Below are 24,960 nucleotides of genomic sequence, written 5' to 3' on the forward strand. Positions count from 1 at the left end.
CATATAGGACATGGAGAAGATGGACAGTGAGCTGATTTGTACAACAGGCAGAGTGCAGAATTGTCATGCCCTGTATTTAGATATTTCCTGTTAATATTGATGGGAGCTCTGTACTAACTAGTGCTGGAATGAAGTCTGTTTAGTGAACATGCTTAGAGAGAGGCATGTTTAATTAATTTTACAGTCATGGGCAGAAAGGTCAGATGACAGCCTGTGAGCAAAATCCCCAGCAGCCAGACTGGACAAGAGAATAAAAAAATGTACAAGGGAAAAAAAAAAAGTATTTGAGACAAAAACAAGATCAAGTCTGGACTGACTCTGGTGGTTGTTCACACCTCTTCAGCAGAAAATAAGGTCTTAATTTTACTGCAGGTCACCAGGTAAGAACAGCCTTATTGCAGGAAACCCTGGTCACTTCAGAGACAACACAGCCCACTGGAATTGTTTCCCTCTGGGAAGAAGGGTGTGGACACGAGTCACAGCACAGGTGCTCACATGTGGGACAGGCAGGGTTCCAGCCCTGGGGACAGCAGCACTGCTGCAATCAGTCCCAGCACACACCACAGCACTGGAAATGTCTGCAAATGTTCACTAAGGGTATTTTTATCACTCTGTCCTTTTCCAGAGGATAAGGAGCTATGAAAAGATGGAGCAGTGACAGACACAAGGTACAGCCCCAGGCAGGAGGGAAAGCCCCAACTCCTCCCAAGGCAAGGGAGCACTCAGTGCCCTGAAGGACCTGGCAGGACACTGCCAGGGCAGAGCAGATATTTCCATCCATCAGCAGAGGAAGTCACAGTGGGAAGTGCTCACCAGGCAGGAAACCCCGAAGTGCAGCTGTTTGCTGCTCTGCAATTTACTCCTCGTGCCTGTAAATCGTGACCCAGCCCCTGTGGCATCACCATGCCCTGATTCCCTGCAGGACTGGTGCTCCCTGCAGCTCCCAGGAGTGGTGACACCCCACTGCAGAGCAGTCAGCCAGTATTTCATGTCACTCTCGGTGTGAGCACCTGGCTTTAATGCATGCTTTGCTCAAAGTAGCAAAACCCATCTTGGAAATCCCATTTATTTCCAGAAGGGATTTTTTTCTTTATTTTACTAACAGGTACCTAATTTGCAGTCATTCATTTACTTTCATCACCTTCATAGGGTGAATGCAAAATAATATCAGTGTTAAAGGTAAAGGAAAGTAGTGCAGATCCATTAACAGGGAAGAAGAGCAGGTAATATAAAGGGAATATAAATGCATTCAAAATCTTTTTTACTTCATTTTTCTCAGAGATGTTTCATTACAATCAGATATTTAGCAGTTTATTTCTAGACCTTAATAAGAACACAAGGTACAATAAAGAGAGAAATAACTAAAAATGGGTATACCACCATGAGTAAAAAACAAATCATTAGAAGCAACAGTTGCCTTCAAAAATGAACGCAGAACTTCTGACATCCAAAGGGCAAAAACAGAGACAAAAATTCAGTGCTTAACAAGAAAAAGTGAAAAAAAGTATGGTTTGAGGTGCTACAAACCAGCCAGACTGCCTTCCATGCAGGTTCCTAATGATTTGCAACTTGCAGGGTTATTAGGAAAAATTAAGAATTGAATTTGTTACTGAGCTTAGTGCACATAAAACACAGCGACTCATTAGACCTGTGTACATGGATTGGAGAGGCCACACCTGGACTACTGTGCTAATTTTGATCATCCTACTGAAAAAAGCTGGACAAATTAGAGTTCAGTTCAGAAAGTGAGCGGCAATGGTAACAAGGGACCTGGAAATGTGACCTGAAAGGAAAGTGAAAAGGAAAGAGGCTTACCTTAGAGAAGGGAGCACTGGAAGGGGCTGTGTTTATTCTTCTAACATGTGAAGCAGAGAGGCAAGAGCTGGCTACTCCTCACAGCCACAGATGGTGGAGAAGGAGGGAGACCACCCTGAGAAGGGCTGGAAAAGAGTCAGCAATGATTTAAATGGTGAGACTCTTTGTCTGGGGGATCACTGCACACAAAAGTGCCTTCATCTGGGACTAGGAGGAGGACAGGCAAACCCCACAGGTGCATGGCTTAACAACCTTAAATCCTCCCTCAGAAAACAGGGAAATAAGGAAAAGGCTGGTGTGGATTATGATGGATTATAGTTGCACCATGTGAGCCAATTCTCTTCTCTTACAGCATTACTGGTCAGTAGGAGGCAAGTGTGAGGTGTGGGGTATCCTGCCTTCACCAACTTCTCCAGGACAACAATTTTTGTTGCAGAGACAGGGAAATGGGGCTGGGTGTGTCCCATCTGCTGAGGTGTCTGTTCCCTGAACCCACAGCTGCCCAAAACACAGCCAGGCACACAGCTGCTCTTCCCTTTCATGAGGAGCACAGAGACCTTTTTTCACTCTTTCACACTGAAATGAAACAAGTTCTTTTGAAATGTTTAGTAAAAGCAAAGAAAAGAGAAAAAAAGCAAAGAAAGAGAGGGAAAGGGAGAAATATCCTCTTCTCCTCCCCTTTCCCCACATCTACAACCCCCTAGTAGCTATCAGCCCAGGAGGCAGTGACATTAATTTGGGAAGTTTTGCTCAGGCAGACCCAGAGCAGAGCCCAAGCCCCTCATTTTGTGGTTTCTCATGTGCTTTGATTATGCCAAAGTGCAGAACTTTCTCCCTTTTCTTTTCTCCCTTTTTCCCCTCCAGCAATTCTGTACTAAAAATCACACAACAAGAGCTTCAATGGAGAAACACACCCTGTGAAAATCTCAGCTGTGGCGAGTCAACATTTTCCAGCAGAAAATAAAAAGATTTTCATCAGAAAGCTCACAGCCAGCTCCAACATCGAGATTTCAGAGGCAGCTAAGCTTTAAGTGCCTCATATTTCTGCATACCAGGGTCGTCAGTCAGGCACCCAGAAAACAAGGAGCACAGGAGTAATGATCACCTCTGACACAGCTGGAGTGACTTATCCAGCATGACACGGCCCTGTGGCAGCCCTATCCATCACCTCCTCGGGGCAGCATTCCTGGAGTAATTTTTTTCCTCCAAAACATCAATACTAGCTAACATTTTTTAAACACTGTCATCCATTTCAGTCAATCTTATTCTTCATAATTTCAGTTTCTTTCTATTGGGAAATTGGAGTGTATTTCACAGTGTGAAGTGTCAGGAGAACAACTGCGTCAAGGAACAACATCCTTTCCCTTGCCACTTATATTTGTTTGCTCGAGCAAAATGTACACAATCACCCCAGCAAGAGATTAACTGTTCTGATGCACCACCACAGCCTGAGCATCTCTCAGACATACTAAAACCTCGACATTCAAAACCTCTGCATGACCAGAAATCAGATTTTTAGGTAGTTTGAACTTGCTACCCAGCCTTCTGCTGCTTATTTCTTCCTTCATAACATTGGATCATTTAGATAAAATCTTAATGGTGAAGCTACTGCTTGGCTAGGTTCTCCATGCCATTGCTTTAGTCTATTTATATGCAATAATCTCCCCAAGAGCTTATACTTTTCACTTTTATCAGCCAAAAAAGCATACTGGAATTAACATATAGTACCTGACTCTCTTTACTTGCAACTGAATCCAAATACTCAGGGACAAGCTGTGAGCAGGGAGAGAGTAAAACAAGCACAGAAAATCCATGCCAAGCCCTGACCAGAACAAGGCCCCCTTGGTGCTGAGCAATGGGGGACTGCCTGGAGTCCTCTCCTCAGAGGGACCTGCAGATATTCCCCAGGGCAGCTCTGGAGGTGCTGAGCAAATGAATTTCTGAGGTGTTTTAGGGAATTTCAGGGAGGTAAATCCTGCTCCAAAGCAACTCTGCTGAAAGCACACACCCAGCAATTTAGCAGCCCTAAAGTTCACAGAGGTTATCTCATGTGTGACAAATGGGGCTGTGCAATCCCTGGGGTGTTGTGTTGGATGCAGGGGGATTAAATGACCTTCCCCAGTCCTTTCCTGCCCTGTTTGCTTTGCCTTTCCATTGCAGTGCCCGAGTGTCCTGTGGTTCCCTGCTCCTGGCTTGGACCTCAGGACAGCAGGGACAGGCAGTCTGTCCCCAGAGCATCCCTCTCTTTCTCCTTCTAGCAAGGTTTTACCTCGTAGACAAAGATTTTTCCCCCCTCTCAGTGTAAGAGGTGCTAACTCAGCTGTTAATTTTACTCGGCCTGAAGAAGTGATTAATTGGTCTGTTTATTCCTTTTAATCTAGACATTGTTTGTTAACAGGTCCAACTTCTGCTTGTTCTGGCAGGAAAACATCAACTCTTGTTTTAATTATTATAAATATCTAATATCTGTATAATATAGTTATTATACACCTATCTTTTAAAAAGGGTGAAAAACAGTCTCTTCTGCATATTTCATGTGCACACACAGAGGATCACATGTCAGTTCTTTACATCCCACTCTCAGGGGAAAAGAGATTTAGCTTAATGACTATTTGCAGAAGCTTTTGCAAAGAGCTGGACTGTCACTTCTTGTGTAATCACAACCAAAATAACCTGCTGTTGTAAGAAATCTTGGAAAGGACTTTGGTGATGCGAAAATACTGCAAATAATATTTAATCTATATAAAAACCTATGTCATTCTTGGCATATACCCACAAAGTCTATCTCCTAAGAAAAGGTTTCCCTTGAAAGAGAAAAGGTAATTTTTCCTACCTTAGAAGAGGATTTTAAAAGATGGGACACATTCCAAGAATAGGTCTGAGAAGAAAATATGGAGACTACAATCCTATGATCAGAGTGATAATGTTTTTGGTCGCTGATTAAAGAGAAAAATTCCACTTTGATGTGCTCTCTGCAGTCAGGACTCATAATGAATAAGCAACAAATACCAAGAAATGAGCTTGAGAGCAACACAGAAATTATTTTGTGGCCAGCTGGAGTCAGAGCTGCCCTGCATTATCCGTGCCAGTGACTGGGACCCCAATGGCAGGTCAGTGTGGCTGCCAACATCAACAAATTTACATTGTGACCATGAAGAATTGCAACCCAAAAGGTCCAAATCTGTAGTAAGAGTAGCTGTCTCTCAGGATGGATGAAGACTGTTGTTCTGTTGAAGAAATATGTAAAAATCTTGCTGGAGTGTCTAGGGGAGGTATTCATTGACATGCTTGATCACTACTGTATGGGAGATAAATTAAAATTACACATCCTTACTTGAGGTGATCTGCATTTTGGACCTGGAATTTAAAAAAAATCAGAATTTAAATTTAAAAAAAAACAACACCAAGAGCTCATCCTACAAAGCAGCTCATGTGAATGAAGGAAATTGAGATAAGGAAAGCAGAAACAGAGGGATAATGCTCCTTGGTGCAAACCCAACTCTGTGAGCACCCTTGGGAGAGTGTTTTGGGTTAACAGGGGTTAAAATGGTATCAGTGACACTTTTTCCCACATCAGCAAGATCTACCATAATTTCATTTTGAATCTGACAAGTTATTTAGCCTAGAGAAAAAGAGCTATATTTTCAGAAAGTTTATTTTTTTTTTCCTTTCAATGTCTTTGCAAACAAAATGCCCCAATGCCTCCTGCTTCCAAGATGTTTAATTTTTGGTTGAAGAGGAGTTTAGCTTCAATTTCTATATTATCAATCATCCTTTGTGATTTTAAAGATTATATTTCTCTGGGAAAATGGAAAGATTTTACTTTAGATTGAAAAAAGTAACTTCTCCTCAGCAGACCAGTGAATTGCAAATCATCTACACACTAAATCTTCTGTGTGCTGGTAACATCTGTTCAACAGTTGCCTTCTCTCAAAATTTACAGCAGCCCACCACAATAGCCATGTCTTTCTGTCCCTCCTACATGCAATCTTTCACTTTCTGCTTTGCTCTGGGTGCTGTCTGCACTTATATTATTGCAGCAGGAAAATGTAGAACATTAGCATCTGTTAATCCTTTTATACCTCAAGCCTTCACATGTTTGTCCAACTCTGCTTTTCATTGTGCCTTCATGTCTCTGGAATAGTCTCAAAATTCCAGACACAGCAAAATAACCCATGAGTGTATCCTGGCCCTGTGGTGCTGCTGGAAGGCTATTTTAGAATTAAGACAATTCAGTGGTTTAAGCGTGTTTGCTGGATCCCTAGGAGCAAACTTTTACCCCACTTTGCAGGGATTTAGCCATTCAGATGTTATTAATATCAAGCCATGCTGCTGAATCTACAGGTTCTGTGTGGGAATAACCTAGATTTGAGTGCCTTGCTTAGCACCAGACATTTATTTCAGCAAATAATAGAAAGGATGAAATGGAACTTGACTTTAGCCTACAGTGTTACTGTGGCATGACAGAGGAGGAATGAGAGGCTAAGGAATATCTAGCAAAGATCTTCACAGTAAATTTGTACCCTGGATTTTCTTCCACACCACATTTTAAATCCTATGTGGGTTAAAAATAGAATCCTAGAGTAGCCTGAATTGGAAGGGACCCACAAGGATCATTGAGGGAGAGCTGAGATCATCACAGAGAGCTGCAGATCGTGGTCAAAGGGTAAAAGCTTGCTTAAGTAATATGGGGTGAGAATGAGAGTCCAGCAAAGAGGCAGCAGAACATTTTGGTATTAGACCTGTAAGTTTTCTTCAAGAAATCATGCATTTTATAAACAGAATTGAATATTCAAATTCAAAGACGGGAAACAGCATTGGAAGTTGGCAAAGTTAGAGTGTTCTTACTTATATTGATTAGTTTAAAAATATTATAGAAAAGAGTGGTTTCAGTGGGAGGGACTGTGCCATGAAACAGCCAAAGGCTCAGGCCATTGCCCCAGCACATGGCAGTCATGGTTTGAAGTCAGGAAAGATCAGCCAGCTCCAAATCTGCCCATGAAGCTCAAACCCAGCAGAAAATGTCCCCAAGTCACCCTGCTCCTGTCACCTGCTTTTTTACCTTCTGCTGGTGTTCTGTAGCCTGTGCTCCAAACACAGCCAGGGCCTCTCAGAGCATTTCTGCTGTTTGCAAGCAGCACTTAGACAACTCAGTTCATCATCAGGGCTACAGAGGGTTAACAGGCTCCTCATTTTGAATGCAAAAGATGAGCATTGTGAGGGATAATAAAAGAGAAGCTGCTCTTGAAGTCACCCGTGGGTAAATGTGAGGGGTGTAAGGGCTGCACAGCAAAGCAGGCACCACCACTCCCCAGTCACAGGCAAACCCTTTTGTTCATGGGCTGGCAGGTGAGTTATGCAAACCCTGGGCTTAAAAACTTCATCACATCTCTGTGCTACCCCACTGAAGGTGCAGTGGGAGAGGCAACAGCCACTCTTGCACGTGGAACCACAGCTGGCTCTGCTCTGCTGTCCACACTGTGGCTTTTAAAGTGGTGTTTGAAGTTTTAAGCGTAACTAAACCTTCTCTGAGCTGGGTTAATTGTAGAAAACTATAGCAATATTGATGCCAGGGTTTCCAGGCTATGTTTGCTTGTGCAGGGTATCAGCACATGTCAGACAGGTCTACCTATACAAAGCCTCTGTTCTCCAGCCAGCTCCTAGAATGGAATCACAGAACCACAGAATCATCAAGGTTGGAAAAAACCTCTAAGATGATTGAGTCCAACCTTTGGCCACACAACACCTTTTTAACTAAACCAGAGCATTGAGTGCCACATCCAGTCAATTCTTGAGCACCTCCAGCCAGGGTGACTCCACCACTTTCCCTGGAAAGTCCATTCTAGTGCTTAACAACCTTTTCAGTGAATAAATTTTTCTGATTCCCAGCCTGAACCTGCCCTGGCACAGCTTGAGGTTATGTCCTTTTGTCATAAAACAACTTATAAAACACAACACAGAAATGACCAAAGCTTGACACTCACCAGGTCTCACATAATCAAATTTTACAAGTTTCAGAAGCAACTCAGCAATGACTGCAAATTGCTAAAGAATAAAGTAGCAAATGATAAATTGATTGCCTGCTGTTTCTTTGTGCATTAATTTGTGTTATGGCTTTCCAATCTGAAATTGCTTGACTACATTTTTGCCAATTGTTTTTATTTTTAGCTCAAATTGCAAAAGAAATGACTGTGGTAACCTGAATGCATCAAGTCTAATGAAGAATTGATCAATTGTCATATTGTTTCTGAACACTGGTTTCTGGCCTATCTTCTCAGGATGAAAATTACAGTTATTAGCCAATTACCAACTAAGAATGCAAAACCGAGTCTTGTTTTGATAACAGAAAGATGGAAGAAAACCTGAAATACTGCCTTTCTGCCTGTAATCACCTTGTTTACCGAGGGATGGAGATGCCCAGATAACATTTCCAGCTGAATTATTCCCTAGCAAAAGAACAGATCTGGTTGCTTCCTCCTTCATCTCAGTAACGCTATTTTTTAAACCATGTATTTCACTAAAAGGTGTAACTTTATTTTATAATCTAAAAGCATGCCGTGGCTGTTATCAGGCAAAAAGGAAGTGGAAGAGTAGAATGAAAAGCTCAGCATGGAAATGGCTCCATGGAAATAAAAAATTGCTAGGATTCATCTCATCTGGTGAGAAGAAACTGTGCTGCATTGTCAGTGTCTGAGGAGGAGAGTGGTTCCCATTGAGAATACTCCATCTGGCAATCTGATTTTCTTTTATTTCCTTTCTAAAGAAAGGAAGTGCCAGTGCTATACCTCCTGTAAGAAACACCACGTTGATCGTGGTGGAAGAAATCCCCATCCCATTCCAGTCCATCCCTGCATGGGAAACCCTCCCACAGCCAGATCAGCCTGACTGAGGGACATTTCTGCTCATTTCCTCCCTTCTGAGGACACAGACCTCCCCAGCACATTTTTAAGACAGCAGAAGCTTTAAAACACACAAACCTACACTGTGATCAAAGTTAATTCAGTGTAAATGAGAAGAAATCAGTAGGTTTGTCTTCTGCACGGCTGGTCCTGATCAAAGCACAGCTGCCTATAATACTCACCATATGGGGCAACAATTGTCTGCTGTTTATTCCTGTGCCTCCCTAATCCCCCATGTCCCCTGTGATCGTGCTGATCTGTACCTGCAGCTCTGGCTGGATGGCCACAGAAAGGCATCTGGCTTTACATATATATATAATTATGGAGATTTTTTTCTTATTATTGTAATTACATCCTAAATGGTTGCACAGGTATCAGCTGTAAATGTGGTGAAGACCCAGCTGATTCCTGCTGAGCTGAATTTTCTTTTACATCAAAAAGCAGCTTATAGCTGAAGGCCTTATAGGTTCCTTAAACCTTGCTATTTTTATTGATGATCCTACTACCCCTGACAAATAAACAGAGATCTGTGGAGCAACCAAAGCAGAGATGACCCTGAACAAAAAAGGAAAATCAGTGCCTGTTAGAACTGGGAGCTAAATTCAACTAAATAAAAATAGCAAATACATTTATCTGGAGGGTTTTGTATACAGGAACTGAGAGAAACTGTTTCAGGGTGTGAATAGGCATTACCAGACCTCTGTCAGGTGCTAGACACACAACCAGGTGTGTGAGATTCCCTGGAATACCATCGTGGCTCAGGGAAAACGCCGCCTGGAACTGATACAATCCTGTTTCTAGGGGAGGAAGGCACAGATTTATTTTAGGTTTGAAGATACCATGACTATAAATACAGAATCTGTGCCTTCCGAAAGTTGAAGAAACAAACAGTGAGGATTGCTGATAAATTTGGATTTTAGAAATCTATTAGGCTTAATGTCGCAATTCCACGGTTGGGAGTACACAGCTTTATCTTATCACAGTGGCCAGGCAGGCTGCTGGCTATTTCTAGCTCATGACCTTTTATTTCAATATTTTTTAAATCCATCCAGAGTGCTACAATGCATGAGAAGAACTTTCTGCATCCACAGCAGGAGCTGCTATGTGCTTGAGCCTGTTTCACATCAACTCTCTCCAAGTTTCACACAGCAGGCAGGCCACAAGGGGATGAAGGACAGGGTCAAAGGAAACCTAAATTTTGGTGGGATGGAGAGATCCTTCGGTGTTTGTGCAGTAGCTGGGAAGTGGAGCATGTCTGTGTACATAATTGCAGCACTGTAACAAATAAAGCCTTACTCCAAAGGCAAGAGGGAACGCGGCCATTTATCCTAAATGTCAGAGCCCTGACAGAAAAGCCCATTATAAACACGTGAAGGGCTGAAGCCACAGTTGTGCCAGTGAATGGGATGAATAACAGCAATGAATAATAGCAAAACAATAGCAGGAAAAATTGCCTCGTCACCCTGCATCCATTAGGAGCTAAATCACAGCCGCGGACCTGGAATTTGGCAGCGCTGAGCCTCCCGCACTCTGAGTGCCCTTATCTGCTCTCCAGCCTCTGCTGCATCCTGGAAGCACTGGCAGCAAGGGAGTGGTGACACTGTCCCCAGCACAATATCACCCACATGCAGCACTGCATTGAGGAAATGCAGGAAAAAGCGGCCAAAATTCAGCATTGTCCATGGGAGCAGTCTGGAAAAATGTGTGGCTCCAGAATGGTAATGAGTGTCGTGGCTGAGGGGTAGGAACAGCTCCAGCTCTCAAGGGGGTAAACCATGGAAATCAAATTTCCATCTGAATAGAGCCCGTTGGCTTCTGAAATCAAAACCTGTGGGTTTGTTTTTGCTACTTCTATTTAGGAAAGCTACATCTGTGACTGTATGCTCAACTGAGATTAGGAGGTAAGAAAGACCCTTTTCCTTTGATATCACTTTTTCATTCTGAGGGATGAGAGCAAAAATAGACCAATCAATAACAATAATTATAATTACCTTTTTATTGATTGCTCAGAAGCCCTTATAGGCATCATCATTAACTTAGAGATAACTTGAGGAAATTTATGAGGTTTTGAATTCTGTTGTGACACAGCAATAGTGATTTCTATATTCAGATTCTCAGCCTTCCTGGCCCTAGGGCTGAGCCAGAATGAGTGAGGAGGAGACTTGGTCAAATCTAATAGAGCTATTGACACAATTTGGCTTTGCTGATTTTTTCTAACTGGCACATTCAATAGATGAGGCTGCATTTTGCAAAGTACTGACTTCACCTGGACTGTACAACTGCTTTATATCCTTGTGATGTTTCCTGTCCTTTTTGTGTCAACCACGTTATCCATGAGCAATTTTCACATTGATGAGAGATGCCAGACAGTGATTCTTGGAGACTGAAACATTTTAAAGGAAAACATTTCTGCTGGACACTTCTCGGCTCATTTACTTCAGCTGCCCATACATATTGTCCCTCAGGATAAAAAATTCTTTCATCTTCTCTATTTATGGAGCACTGCAGAAAGTGCTGTCCATCCCATCTGCTGTGACAGTTCTCTAAACTCCACTGTAACCTGCCAGGAAGCTCCTCAGCCTTTGCTCACACTCTTCACAGGGACTCTTTCTTTTCACCTATGTGGTCAGCCCATCTTGACACCTCTTCTGGCCCCACATAAAGTGCTTTTCTGCCTGTCTCTGCATCCTCCTGTGTGGGCTGTATACACCTTATTATTCTGAAAATTATTCAGGGGATACACAAACTGGAAGAAAAGTCTCACATAATCAATTCCTCCTTTTTAAACCACAAGTTAAAAATAGAAATGCAAGGCAAGATAAGAGATACGAGCATGAATAAATAATTGTTTGCTCTGGAACTGAGCGTTGGCCCTTGGTTTGTCAATAGTTTATTGCTTTACTCCACAGAAGAGCAGGATGACAAGTGACCTTGCTCCCAGACAAATGAAATTCAGATGCATGATAAAGCAACACCTTCGCATTGTAGGAGGGGTTTTTCTTCTCAGATCTGCCTGTTATTCAGTACAAATAACATGTATTAAATGTCATATTCTTTTCAGCAAGTGCTCAGCCTCTTGCCTCTTCCTGGGTCAGAATTTCTATAATTACATTCATTTTGCACAATGGTTCATTTATCTCTATCAATTTTGCCGTATGAATGCTTTGTGACTTGCTTAAGACCTGGCCATTATGTGTGTGTGGTGTTTGTACAATGGGCTTCCTTATCATTTCAGTTCAGTAGGAGGTTCCTCTCCTTCTGAAATTCCTGAAAATAGCTTTACTTATTAGCTATCAAGGTTTTTAAATACAGTTATTATGTTTTATCTACCAGAGGAGCACTCATGGTTCAAGCATTTTAATGTAGTGATCACTGTCATTCACAACAAATTTCTATCTCTGAATATCGTTAAGAATGAAATTTTTTGTCATCAACAGGCAGAATAATTGAAGCAAATTCTTTAAAGTATTGGTGAAATAAGGCAGGAACTTTGATCTTTAATAAACTGTCAGGTGTTCCTTAGCTACAAATATTTATTAATAGATGTTTGTTCACCTGGAATGTGCACCCACCAAAAGGAATTTTTAAATGTTGTCAGATCGATTGGATTCTATTTTTATTTTGAACATGTCTGTGAAGAGCTTGGAAAGAATTTCCCTTTCCCAACATCTGCCTTTCCTTCTCTACATAAACTCTCTTTCAGTGTGTGGTAAACCATAATATGGGGAAGTGATGGCACTGACATGCTGAAAGTTTCAGAAACTCTTATCTGAGCTTTTCAACATCACTGAAAGGCAGTCCCTGAGCATGGAAGGCTGGAGATTAAAATTTTCCTTGTGTTTCTAAAAGAGAAAGAGAAGAAAGGGAACACAACCTTTGTCTGCAATTAATTTGGAGTTATGAATTTTTAGCCTCAGCATTTCAGACTGACTTTTCCAAATGAAAATATTTCACAATTTTCCCGTGAAGAGAAAGTCAAACATGCTGGAAAAGGTTCTGTTTCACTGTGGACTGTAAGAAACAAAAAGCAGAAATATGAAAATCTGCCACAGAGGGAGGGACTTGACAAATTTACTGTATGCTATACAAATGTCAAAAACACAAGGACTCATACATAAGTTGATTTATTTTTTTTTTTTCATATATAGGTATGTATACATATTTGTATTTGGGGAGGAAACTCCAGATTGTGTTCCCACAATGTGGGAGATGATGGCAAGAAGGAAATCTGAATATATGTAATATATGTGGGGACACATCTCTCCTGGTCACAGAGCAATCACAGCCCGTCACCAAATGCTGCTGTTGGTTAGCATTGCCTGCATCAGCCACTGGCTTTTCATTCACCCTCCACACAAAAGTTATTTTACAATTTGCCAGCTATTTCCCCAGGCTTTAGAATGCCCTTTAGATATATTGTGTGGCTTTGCCCAAAGCAAACGTGCACCTCAGGCTTGTGGACTATATTTCTTTCAGGGTTTCCTGGCTGCCATCACCTATTGATATTATTTGATTTGCAGCCGCTATTCAAAGCAAACAAACAAATCTCACAACTTCTTAAACCTTCCTCCACGTAAGCCACTGATATTTACTGGGAGCAAGAGGGACAGGTAAAGCTCTATTACACTTGTACTCACCTGTTTTCAGAAATGAAAGCAAAGGTTTAGCAAGTTATTTCCTTATGATTTTTCAGCCTGCCACTCTTAAATTTCCTAGCTTTATCTCTGATATGGCTGATGCTTCACCCCACAGCCATGAGCACCAGCCAGGAGGGACAGACCCTCAGCAAGTGCCTGGTGGTCCCAAAGCAGCATTTTTTCTGCCAATACCCCTGCCCAAGAGGTGCAGAAGTGACTCAGCTGCTTGCAGAGCATCCAGCTACCAACCTGCTTGGCACAAGCTGCAGCCAGCAGTGCTAAATGTGTGTGCAGGGAGGTATCCCAAAGCACAGAGCATCCCAAAGTGATCCCTAAAAACTCCTTTGCAGAGTTTTGTCTGGCTGGTGCCTGGCACAGCCCTGTGGAGCCTCACTGCCACCTGGTACAACATTGGCCAGCACAGAATGGGTTTCCAGGCTGTCCCCAGGACCTGCTGGCACAAATCATCTTCCTCCAGCTGTGCTCACATGGATATTTCCTTTAGCTGAGAGCTGTCCACAGCAGCATATTCAGTTCAGATACCCACCTCCTGCTCATTTTCCATGGGATACTTCTGGATGTTTCTGCCTCCTGTAGGAGGCTCTCCTCTCCCCAGCAAGCCCTCAGGCTTCCCCTCCTTTCCCACACATTAACAGGTGACTCTCAACATCCAGGCATTAACAACATCCTGGCTTCGATGGAGACAGGCTTTTCCCCAAGGAACCTGCACCAGAGTTACTCAAATGTCATTTTCACTTAGCAGATACAGCAGGTATTATTATTTGTTTGCTTTCAGTGTCAAAAAGGAGCTACTCAGTGTCTCTTAGCCAGAGCTTTCTGACAAAAAATTGTTACATTAAAAAAAAAACAACAAACAAGCTTTTGAGTGTAGTAAAGCAAACAAATCCTTATGTCTTAGCAACAGCTCCTTGTCTATACTGAGTTGGTGGCAGTTCAAGAAGCAGCTCTTTGCAGGAGACTAAAGCACCAGGTACACCCAGCATTTAATTCTAGCAGCTCTGGATAGAGAGCCACAAAATCTTACTGCAACATTTAATTTCTTCCTGAAGGAAAGCAGAATGGTCATAATGACCAGCTCCCTAAAAAGCCAGCTCTTTTTTTTTATTTTTTTTTTTTTTATGGTCCTCTTAAATACAATAGCAGTAATACAGGTGGATTAAATTAAATTTGTTATTTTAATGAAAGAAATATTTCCTTTTTAAGACAACATAATCTGCATGGCCCAGAGCAGCAGTGGTTCCATACTAGGCATGAATGTGGATGTGAAGGGGGACAACTGGGATGCTGAGCATTTCATGACTGTCCATAAGCTTGACACCTGCACCTGAATTAAAAATTAACAGCAAGGTTTTATCTGATTTGAATGGAGCTGCAGCCACCATAAGGTACAAGTGGGCATCTCTCAGATGAAGAACCAACAGGGATAGGCTGTGCCTTCTTGTTGTTTTCTTTTAAATAACATTTTTATAATAAAGTCTGTTTACAGTGATGCCTTTATTCATTTATTCCTGCAGGAAAGCCAGAGGTAATTAACTTGTACCACAGCCCGCAATTTGCATGTTAAAGTTTACAATCATCCTGTCATGGGGCCATAATAAGCACCATTTTACAAGGGGAACTCAGTAATTGAGGGTTTGTTTTGCCCATGGCTCTCTGCAAAACCTGGGTGAGGGTTTTTGTGCCACCAGCTCCGCGTGCCTCGGTCTGATCCGCGTCAGGCAGGGAACAGAATCCGTCAGGTTGGCTCCAGGGGAGTTGACAGCAGATCAATTTTCCATCCTGCCTCCTCAATGACAGCCTGCCAGCATAACTAAACCCAGGCACAGGTACATGAACAGACTCTGGCAGGGAGTTCAGGGTAAAATACACCTTCAGAGGCGGCTGTTTGAGCCAGGGTTCCATCGGGACTGAACACATGGCTTTTGTCCCAAATCCTGTTAAATTTCCTGGATGAACACTGCTCTCCCTAGGGACCTTGCACTTCTCCCCCATGTGCTCCTCCAAGTGCCTCCCTGGCCTTTGCCAGGCCCATCTGCAGCGTTCAGCTCCTCTGGTGTCAATGTGAGAAAGCCTTTTCTAAACTACTGCAAACAAAACCATGCCAGGGATGAAAAATAATTAGCCATGTGTCAGTGTCTGATATATTTGCATTGTTTAGACAGAGTAGTTAATCACTGGTAAGACCACAACATGTGGTGTGAATTTGGATTATAACTAATACATATCGAGCAGAAGGCTATTAGTTACATCTAAAGGCACGATTTGATATTATTATTATTATTGAGAAAGTGGATGCAATTGATTATATCACAATGTCCTTGCAAGATTCCCGTGGCAATACCGTGCAAAGAGCTGTTTGCTTTTAGATTCCTTTTCCTTTTGTTCAGACAGGAGCTAATTCAGGCAAGCAAAAGGCATCAGGAGCCAAGATTCTGATCCCTTTAACAGAAGCTCTGAGTGGTACTGGAGGGGTCAGCAAGGGTCTGCATTTTTTTAAGGGCTTTTAAATAAAGGGTAAACTTTTCATTTTTGTAAAATAGTTGGTCTGCTGAAATGTCACATCTTCCCTTGGGTTGGGAATTAGCAAAGGACGTGTCCATGTGGTCTCCAGAAAGGACTTCTGAGGGAAGGAATTTGAGCCCAGATTTAATTAGAGGTGCAATATTTCCAAGTGTTCCCTCTCTGAAATGTCTCTTACCTATAGGAAAGGAAAGCTTAGGGCATTTCTTTTTTATTTAAAAAGGCAATTGTATTAATTCAGCTGAATTTTGCATTGGAATTACAATGGCTTTGACAGTTTAGTTCCCTGAAAATTTCAATAAAGCCTTCGTTACGCTACATTTTGTCCCCATTTGTCTTGTATACCATTGCCTTGCCTTTGGCACAATCAAAATAATCTTTAAAAATACCGCCATAAATGGATTGACTTTGACCTTCTGAGTATCTTGTCAATAAAATAAAAATGATAAATGTGTTTCAGGGTGCCACTGGCGTAATATTAAAGCAGAGTTACAATCTGAAAAGTGACATTTGAAAAATTAAGTTATGGGGAGGGCTCTGTCAGCAGTGCCACATAAATAAGCTCTATTTACAATGAAAAGAGGTGATTTTGCTCACTGCCAGGTTGTGCAATTCCTGTGATGTGGCCTCTGCCTCTTACATCATCATTAGCAATTAAAGATTACTGCAGCAAGAAATTAGCTGAGCCTTCTGTTGCTGAGGCACAGAGCAGAGCAACTCCACCTCGTCCCCTCCTGTGACCACTCTGCAGCGCTGACGTGGGGAAAAGGGACCTGGAACGCCTCAGATAATGGAGAAAAGGCCATTTTTGCTACATGATCAGCTCTTTGGAGATAAACAACTTCTAACAGAATCACCACAAGGCTTCTTTTTATTAGGTGAGAAGAAAAGAATTGAATATTCTGTAAAGAAGTCAAGAGATGTATGAAAAGAAACAGGGCAGGCGAGTAAACAAACACACGTCAAGGGGCAGCAGCTTTGATTCAGACTTTGAGATGCACACGCACAATCCCTGATGTGTTTGGCTTTTTGCCTCAAGTGAGTCTGACCTGTGGCTTCAATATTTGCAAGCCTAACTTGAGCTGATTTCCCAAAACCCTTTACAGTTGTTTCTATACCATTTCTCTTCTTTTTTTAACATTTCTTGTTCTGAATCTTCTCAGCACATATTTAAAAGCATGCAAAGTGCACTTTACACTTGAGCATCAATTTATTTCATGATTAAATCGCTCATGCATGTAATAAATTAAATTAAAACCCCACATACTTTCAAAGGTCACAAGGCTTTGGAACCTCAAAACACTACTTGATTTCTGAGGAGGAGTGACTCAGATGTTTATCCCAAAAATTAGGCTGAAATCACGTTAAAAGGTGAAGGGGCTTGGTCTTGATTCAGATATGACGAAAATCTAGATAACTAAAATCTTTCTATTACAAAATTTGCACTTTGATATATTTAAATCTGGATTTGTTTGCCTTGAAAGTTAGCCCAATCCTAAAAAGAATGGGGTATAGGATTTATTTATGTTATATTATGTTATATTATGTTATATTATGTTATATTATGTTATATTATGTTATATTATGTTATATTATATTATATTATATTATATTATATTATATTATATTATATTATATTATATTATATTATATTATATTATATTATATTATATTATATTATATTATATTATATTATATTATATTATATTATATTATATTATATTTATTATATATTTTATATATATAAATAAATATATATATATATAATATATATATTATGTTATATACAGAAAAGGGTATAGGATTTAAGCAGCTATTAGCAGCATCCAGTGGAATTAAAGTGATTAATTATTACTGATTTCCCTTTTCCAGGCTCCCCAGCCCCCGAGTGCTGGCCGGGGGGACACCGCATCCTCCGCAATCCCCACAGGAGCACCAGCTTCGACTCCCTGGAGCTGCAGCGAGCGGCCAGCCAGGACCTGGTGTGTGACCACTCCTTGCCACCGGCATGGTACCGCCTGATGCTGGGCCAGCGGCCCGTGGAAATGCCCACCAGATGTGTGGAGGTCAGGAGAAGCTGGGGAGATGCAGTAAATCCTCTCGGGGAGTTTCCCTCCCCATCCCTCTCTGGGCTCTCCTAGACTGTGTAACCAGTGGGGAGAGGTGGGTGGAAATGGGAAAACCACTTGGATGATGATGATGCTGATGATTGATTTATTATTTATTTATTTATGATGTATTATTTATTTATTATTAATTATTAATTACTATTATTATTGTTGTTGTTGTTGTTGTTGCTATTACTATTATTATTATTATACAAGAATAACAGCAACACCAATAAAACCAACAGCAACAAAACTGCCACCACCACCATCAAAACCAACAATACCACTGTCATATTCAAGGCATTAGTCAGAGACCAGGATCCCTACGGAGCAGCCAACATTCAACCAAGGCTAGGAAATAGCCCAACATAAAACCAGGTGTTTCCCAGCTCTACAGAGTAAACTATGCCACCTCAAGCTGTGCTTTTTCCAAGCAACTGTATGGCTTTAAGAATGGATTCTGCAACTTTACTCTTTTCCATATAAATTATTATGAGTTAGGGATTTCTTCTGCTGATGGAATCAGAAGGGAGAAACCATAAAAAAATAATATTTAAAGCGACCTCTGGGGAAACTGAAGGAAAAGCTAAAGTTGAATCTTTTTCTGCATTGAATAATTTCTTTAGTTTCATAAGTATGCTAATGGCTTTGTGGAGCAAAAATCCCTCCACCACATAAGACTACTTTATAAAAGAGACAAAGCAATAATTATCTGGTTTTATGTGTGTTTAATATGTATGACAATAATGTTTAACTTGCAATCATTGTTACCAGAGCAACTTGAGCCCCTCACTAAAGTCATTACCACCTCAAATATCCCAACTGCAGGAGGTTAGCATAATTCCAAACATAAAGTTAAAAATTATTCATAAAATAATAAACTAATTACCATAAATTACTTAGAAGATGAAATATTCAACCTAGAGTGCCAGGATGTTTGGTATGGGGTGAGTCTAACTGGAGAACCCTCTCAAAATTAGCAAAAACATTTCATACCCATTCAAACCGGACCTGTGAACTTGTCACAACTGAAGTTTATCTTAATTATTTAACATTTAATGAAATGTTAAGAGACAGCTGTTATTTCTGTTGAATTTCTAACACTTTGAGTATATAAACTATAAATCTTATTAACATTAATAATTTCGCAGGATTGTTATTGAAAGATTAATTTCATGGCATCCTCAAATCTCCCAATGTGCTATGAAGTTCTCCAGGTTGCTCTACAAGTGCACATATATATTCTATAATATTATTTAATTTTTCATTATATTTTAACAATTTTTGAGTGTGTAGCAATGCTCAGCTGTATGAGATTGCTGTCTAACAATGCATGCTTTGTTTCTTTTAATCTCTTCTCTGGAGTTTTTCATTCAGGTTTGTGAAGGTATATTCATTAGTTTAGTTTCTTATCTTGTAACATAATTCTTGCCATTGGTTTCTTCATTATCCTCTGAATGACAGTAAATCTCTGCTTCGCCATGCTGATGAAGGATTACATCTGTTAGATGTCAAAACTGGAAGAATACGCTTCTTTTAGATCTTCACCTTCTAAATCTGCCTCTACATTCTATCTCTTCCACTTAATTAAATCATTGTTTGATTTGGTTTTCCATTTAATTTCAGCAAAACCTCTGGAACAAAATAATTTAAATTAATAACTGCGCAGCTTCCACTCCTTAATAAGCAGTTATTATTGGACATTCCAGTCTGGCTGGAGCGAGCTGATTTTAATTAAAAAAGTCAAAGACAAAACCCTGAACAGACAGAAGAGAAAAGAGACCAAATAAAGCCTGACAATACAGGGGCAGAATTAAAAAGTACATTACCCCAGCACCTTGTAAAATATGTGCCCGGTGATATCGTGTTGATACTGGCCAGATACAATTAGCTGCTTATCGATGGATGAGATTAACTTCTTAATTCAAAGTGCTGGTAGGTAAGGATTGCTGTCACCCAATTGAGCTCAGGAGGGATTTAAGCCTAATGAAGATTTGGAGGTCCTGCCCAGCCTGGGAGGACAAATGGCACGTGCTGAGGGACACGAGGGATGGGAGCTCCCACAGCCCAGCTCCTCCAGACAGCCTCCAGTGCCTGCCTTCTGAATCTTGCCATGAAATAAACCTCCACAATAAAACATGTCCCTGTCTGAGTGTTGTTCCATAACCACAGGGAGTCCTACATTCAGCAGAGAGAAGAACCAGCCCACACACAGGGGTTGGGAGAGCCCCAAAATGCTGGGGCCACAGCCCAGGGGCACAGCAAGCTTGGCAGTGAAAACAGAGCAGCAGCTCTTAAAGAGCTGCTTCTCATCCCTCATTTAATAAAAAAAAAAAGGGGAAAAAATGGAGAAAAGACAGAAGAAAACCCCACAAGCTACAAAGGGGAAAAAAAAAAAGACAGAAGAAAAACCCAAAAGCTTTTATGTCAGAGAAAGTGAAAATATTAATTGCATTCCTGAACTTGCCATCCCTTGAATCAAACTGCTGCCCATAAACTTATTCCTCCAGTGGCAAAATGTTTTTGATTGAAAGAGCTTTCCAATTTAGGCTTTGCCTGCTGAATTTCTCAGGGCAGGTAACAAATGATCCTGACCTTCCTCCCTCTATTTCTTCCTTGCCTTCCCCCCCGTGCTCCCAAAGGAGGCACAGCAATTACTGGATCCTGGACATGCACTTCTGGCCACAGCCACTTCCCTATCCAAAAATATATTGTAGAAGTCCAATAAAAATTTACAAATTTTAGATCCTCAGGTACTGAGGCTGCTGATACAGATCATGGTATGTTCTTCAAGAACTGACTAATTTTCTGTGAAAGGCAAAGACACTAAATGAATAAAAGTGTGGTGAAGCTTTTACTAAGATTAAGGCAGTGTATTAAGAAGCAAGGAACAATACACAGACATGGCCAGACTGCAGTAAAATAACCTTCAGAGGAAGAACAAAAGATGGAAAAATTAAAGCTCAACAGAAAATCTATTAAAAATACAGAGAAGTACTTAACAGCCAGTATGGGAAAACATACATCAATTACAGAAATTCCAGCTTCTGAATTAAAATAATACAGGGTGTATACACATCTAGACTCATGTACATATGGGCAAACCCCATGGGAGGCATGAACACTAAAAAGAAATGTTGGGGAGCATCACATGCTAATGTTATTGAAGATCTGCTCCACAGTCAGATAAAAGATCAATCTGTGGATTACAGCAGACCAGCCCACACTGCTGCCTATAGTGTAAATCCAAATGCCACACCATGCTCACAGCAAAGCCAGGAATGGCCTGAAAATTCTCTTCTTCCCATGGACAAGTTCCACTGACCCCAGGTGCTTGTCCTCACCAGCAGCTGAATGTCTTTTTCTGGAGGGAATGGCAGGAATGAGGAATAATTTCATTTTTGCACATTGACAGTCTCCAGCAATCCCTGGTTCAGAAACTTCTGGGTTCAGGCATGGGTTGTTCAATTTTCTTGTGAGGGTAAGACGAAGGGCAGACATGGACTCTTCTTTGTGGTGACAGTGACAGGACCTGAGGGAATGGCCTGAAATTGTGCCAGGAGAGGATTAGGTTGGATATTAGACAATGGTTCTTCACGAAGAGGTGGTAGGGCACTGAAAAAGCTCCCCAGGGAAGTGGTCACAGCTCCAAGAACTCCAAGGAAGTTCCACAGATCTTGACAGAGCTCAAGAAGTGTTTGAACAATGCTCACAGACACTTGGTGTGACTCTTGGGCCAGGACTTGGACTTGATGATCCTTGTGGGTCCCTTCCAGCTCCACAGATTCTGTGATTCTGTGATTTAAATTAATTTCTTTCCCATGAACCAGCCCCATAACTGCAATTTTTTGGCATACACAATTGTGTAGCAAGCTTTTCTACAGGCTACTTATGGATATGAGACTGTTTGGGAAATGCCCAGTAATACCTGCCTGTGATGGGGTATCAAGATAACTTCCAGTACCCTTCTTCAGAAATTTCATCCTCTAAATGAGCAAAACCCTCTACAAATCTGAGTATGCTCTCAATTCGTGTACAGCTGTAAATGTGCATGTGTAAATGAATAATTTACATTGAATAATGTTATGCAGTTATGGATTGGTATTTCCTCAATAGTTTCATTTGCAATATAGGTTTACTTTTTTACATGTGTACTAGGATCAAACATAGTTTTAAATGTTAATCTTTGGTGTATAAAACAAGGCCATGTTAAAGCATGTCAAATCTAACCTGCTCATGATGCTTAATATGCCACTCCCTAGAGAAGGGGATTTATTTTTCTATACTTTCCAGTCCTCTTTAACCTCTTCTAGAGCATTTTATACTCACAATCAAAACACAGTACCTCAGCTGCATGCCATTAATCTATTATTTTGTTTCAATTATTATTTTGCTCTGAATCCAGCCCCACTTTGATTTGCAATTGTTCCATGAATTTAAAAGCAAGTGACACTTTCAAGGTATTATTTAATCTGTAATTCTTTCTTGAACATATACGTGAATATTCCAGATCATAATGGTAGGTATGAAGGACCTTTGTTTTTCTTGTTTGTTTTTCAGACATGCAAAAACCCTTCTGTAGAAATTACAATTACAGCCTTTATTGTTCAGAAGCATGTGCTTAAAAGAAAAACAAGACAGGCACCAGTTTAATTGCTACTACAGATATTCCTGACGTAAACTGATTTCTGTGGAGTTTGGCCCCAGACTGGAATTAAAAAAAAACCCCAAACTTATTTACTTTAACTAACTACAAAGAAATAATATATAAAAAAAAAAAGCTGAAGTAAAGTTTTGAGTGGATAACAGATGCAAAATCACAATGCTTTAACTGCCAACCAGCAGCATACCAAAAAGCCTTCCATCTCCATCCAACTAAAACAATGCATTCCTCACATATGGTGCTACTTATTTTTAACAGCATAATTTCAGCAGTACCCAAGTGACAAGAACAATCAAGCTTGATTTCTTTGTGCAGTTATGAAGAACCACAGTGTTCAATCAATCAACTGGTTGATACTCCAAACCCCAAGCAAAAGGAAGGAAACCTCATTGGATTAAACAATAATCGCTTGTTCCCTTGTTTTGGCAAAAGGGAAAAACATTTTTTTTATTGTTTAGGTTTTCTAAATTGGATTATTTAAATTATTATCTGATGCCTAATTAGGAATCAAAAATACTTAATGAATGCTTACCTGCTACACAGAGGTATTGCAAAGATTAATTGGGTAAGGTTGATTAAAAAAAACAATTATGATTGGATAAAGTATGGAAAGATACTAAAGAAGGCTGTCAACAGCCTAAAGTGTCCCTTTAGTGTTGGAGAAGTTCTCCTTTGTGCAAGCTGTGTCTCTGGACACCTAACCTCGTGGAGCTTGCTCTCCTGTAGAGGCAGCTGTGCAATTCCTCCTTCCCTTTGGAAATGCTGCTGGGTGGGGTGTGAGGCTCCCACGTCTCTCCAATATCCTTGGAGCAGCAGTGACTGCAGGTATTGCAGGTAAATGCTCTGTCTTAAATTCCAATCCTTCACTACCTCTGTATTCAGTTTTCTGGTACTCTCCCAAGTGACAGCTACAAAATTCAATGCAAATTATTCCACAGTGGGGACTAGAAAATTTTGTCTCTTTGAAGCCTCTTCTCCTAGATTGTTCTTCTAAGTTTCTTCGCTTCTTTGTTTTGTTTGGGGTTTTTTGGGTTTTGGCTTTGTTTTTTTTCTGTTCTTATCTCTATTGATTGAACACATGAATATACATTTGCCCTTGCCTTCCCAGGTCTGTCTTCTAATTCACAGAGGCCTCATGCAGCAAATCCTTTTGGCTAGTATGTGGCAACTTGCCTGACTCAGAAGGACCACATGCAGCTCATAACAGAAAATAAATTCATGTGTTTCATAGAGCTTTCAGGAAAACAGAAAAACTTGATTTATACCAAAATCCTTCCTTGGCTAGCCTGTAATCCTGTATTACAGTTTGGTACAATGACTTTCTGTCTCACACTCTGATTTTTTTTACCCTCATAAGGGTTGGTCATTGCTTGTAATTTGTGCACATTACATAACAAACTGCCTCACTCAAGTGGTTTTAGTGAAAGATTTGCCAGGGCAAACACAGAAGATCCCAGTGGGGGTTTATCAAAAAGCTGCACTCTGACGTCAGTGATGCTAATCCACACTTTCTCCAGCACTGAAATGGCTCACGGACTTCTGCTGAGGATAAAAACAGAGGGGGAAAATCACCATCCTCTTCTTCCAAGCATTTGTTTTTCCTCCATGTGTTAACAAGAGATCCAGGCCCACTTTTATGTATGGATCACTTTCTGTCTTTTTTCACAGCCAGAATGCACTCACATCTATTTATCTACATGGCCCCCAGCACAGCAGAGAGATGGGTGTCTCATTAATGAATTATCTTCCCAGCACTGCTGCAAGGCACCAAAGTGCAATTCCCATCTCAGCCACCTCCACCTCCGGTTGAGAGATAAGAAAGTGAGGTACACAGAGAGTCAGTGATTTGTTATTTGCCCAAGGTCAAGCAGCCAGAGAAACTGAGGCACTGTTTGTGCCTGGCCAGAGGCAGCCCAGCAGCTGCACTCCCAGTGGAGCAGCACTGACGTGTTGGCACCAATTACATTGGTAAAGGCAGCATCAGATGGATGCTATAGCTCATTCTAAGCAAAAAAAGTTCTTTTACAGAGAATTGTAAGAGTATTTTTTTCATTTGGGGTGGGTAGTCTGTGCTTTGTCTCCTCACCAAACCGTTTCCTACAAGACTCTCTGAGTTTGTACACATCCACTGAAATCCAGTGCTCACTCATCCCTGCTGCTCTGCTCCCATAACTAATTCTTCCCAGCTTGTGTGGTTCCAAATACCTCCAAGGTGAGCTCCCTAATGCCTGCATTTTAGTGTAATTTCAGACAGGATGCTCCAGTCCAGTAATCTTTACTCACACATGCAGAGGCAC

The 24,960-nt window shown here is 41.0% G+C and overlaps 1 protein-coding gene across 4 annotated transcripts in view; it reads left to right on the top strand.

Moving 5' to 3' along the window:
* The window catches only part of LOC131579915 (von Willebrand factor D and EGF domain-containing protein-like), a 170,403-nt gene that overhangs the window by 18,179 nt on the left and 127,264 nt on the right, over positions 1–24,960 (top strand). For all 4 annotated transcript variants that reach the window (XM_058840489.1, XM_058840491.1, XM_058840492.1 and 1 more), the window contains exon 2: positions 17,765–17,958. In XM_058840489.1, coding sequence (XP_058696472.1) covers positions 17,765–17,958 — 194 coding nt within the window. The remainder of the gene's footprint in view (positions 1–17,764; positions 17,959–24,960) is intronic.

This window comes from Poecile atricapillus, chromosome 5 (genome assembly GCF_030490865.1).
Source record: "Poecile atricapillus isolate bPoeAtr1 chromosome 5, bPoeAtr1.hap1, whole genome shotgun sequence".
In the NCBI taxonomy this organism is placed as follows: Eukaryota; Metazoa; Chordata; class Aves; order Passeriformes; family Paridae; genus Poecile; species Poecile atricapillus.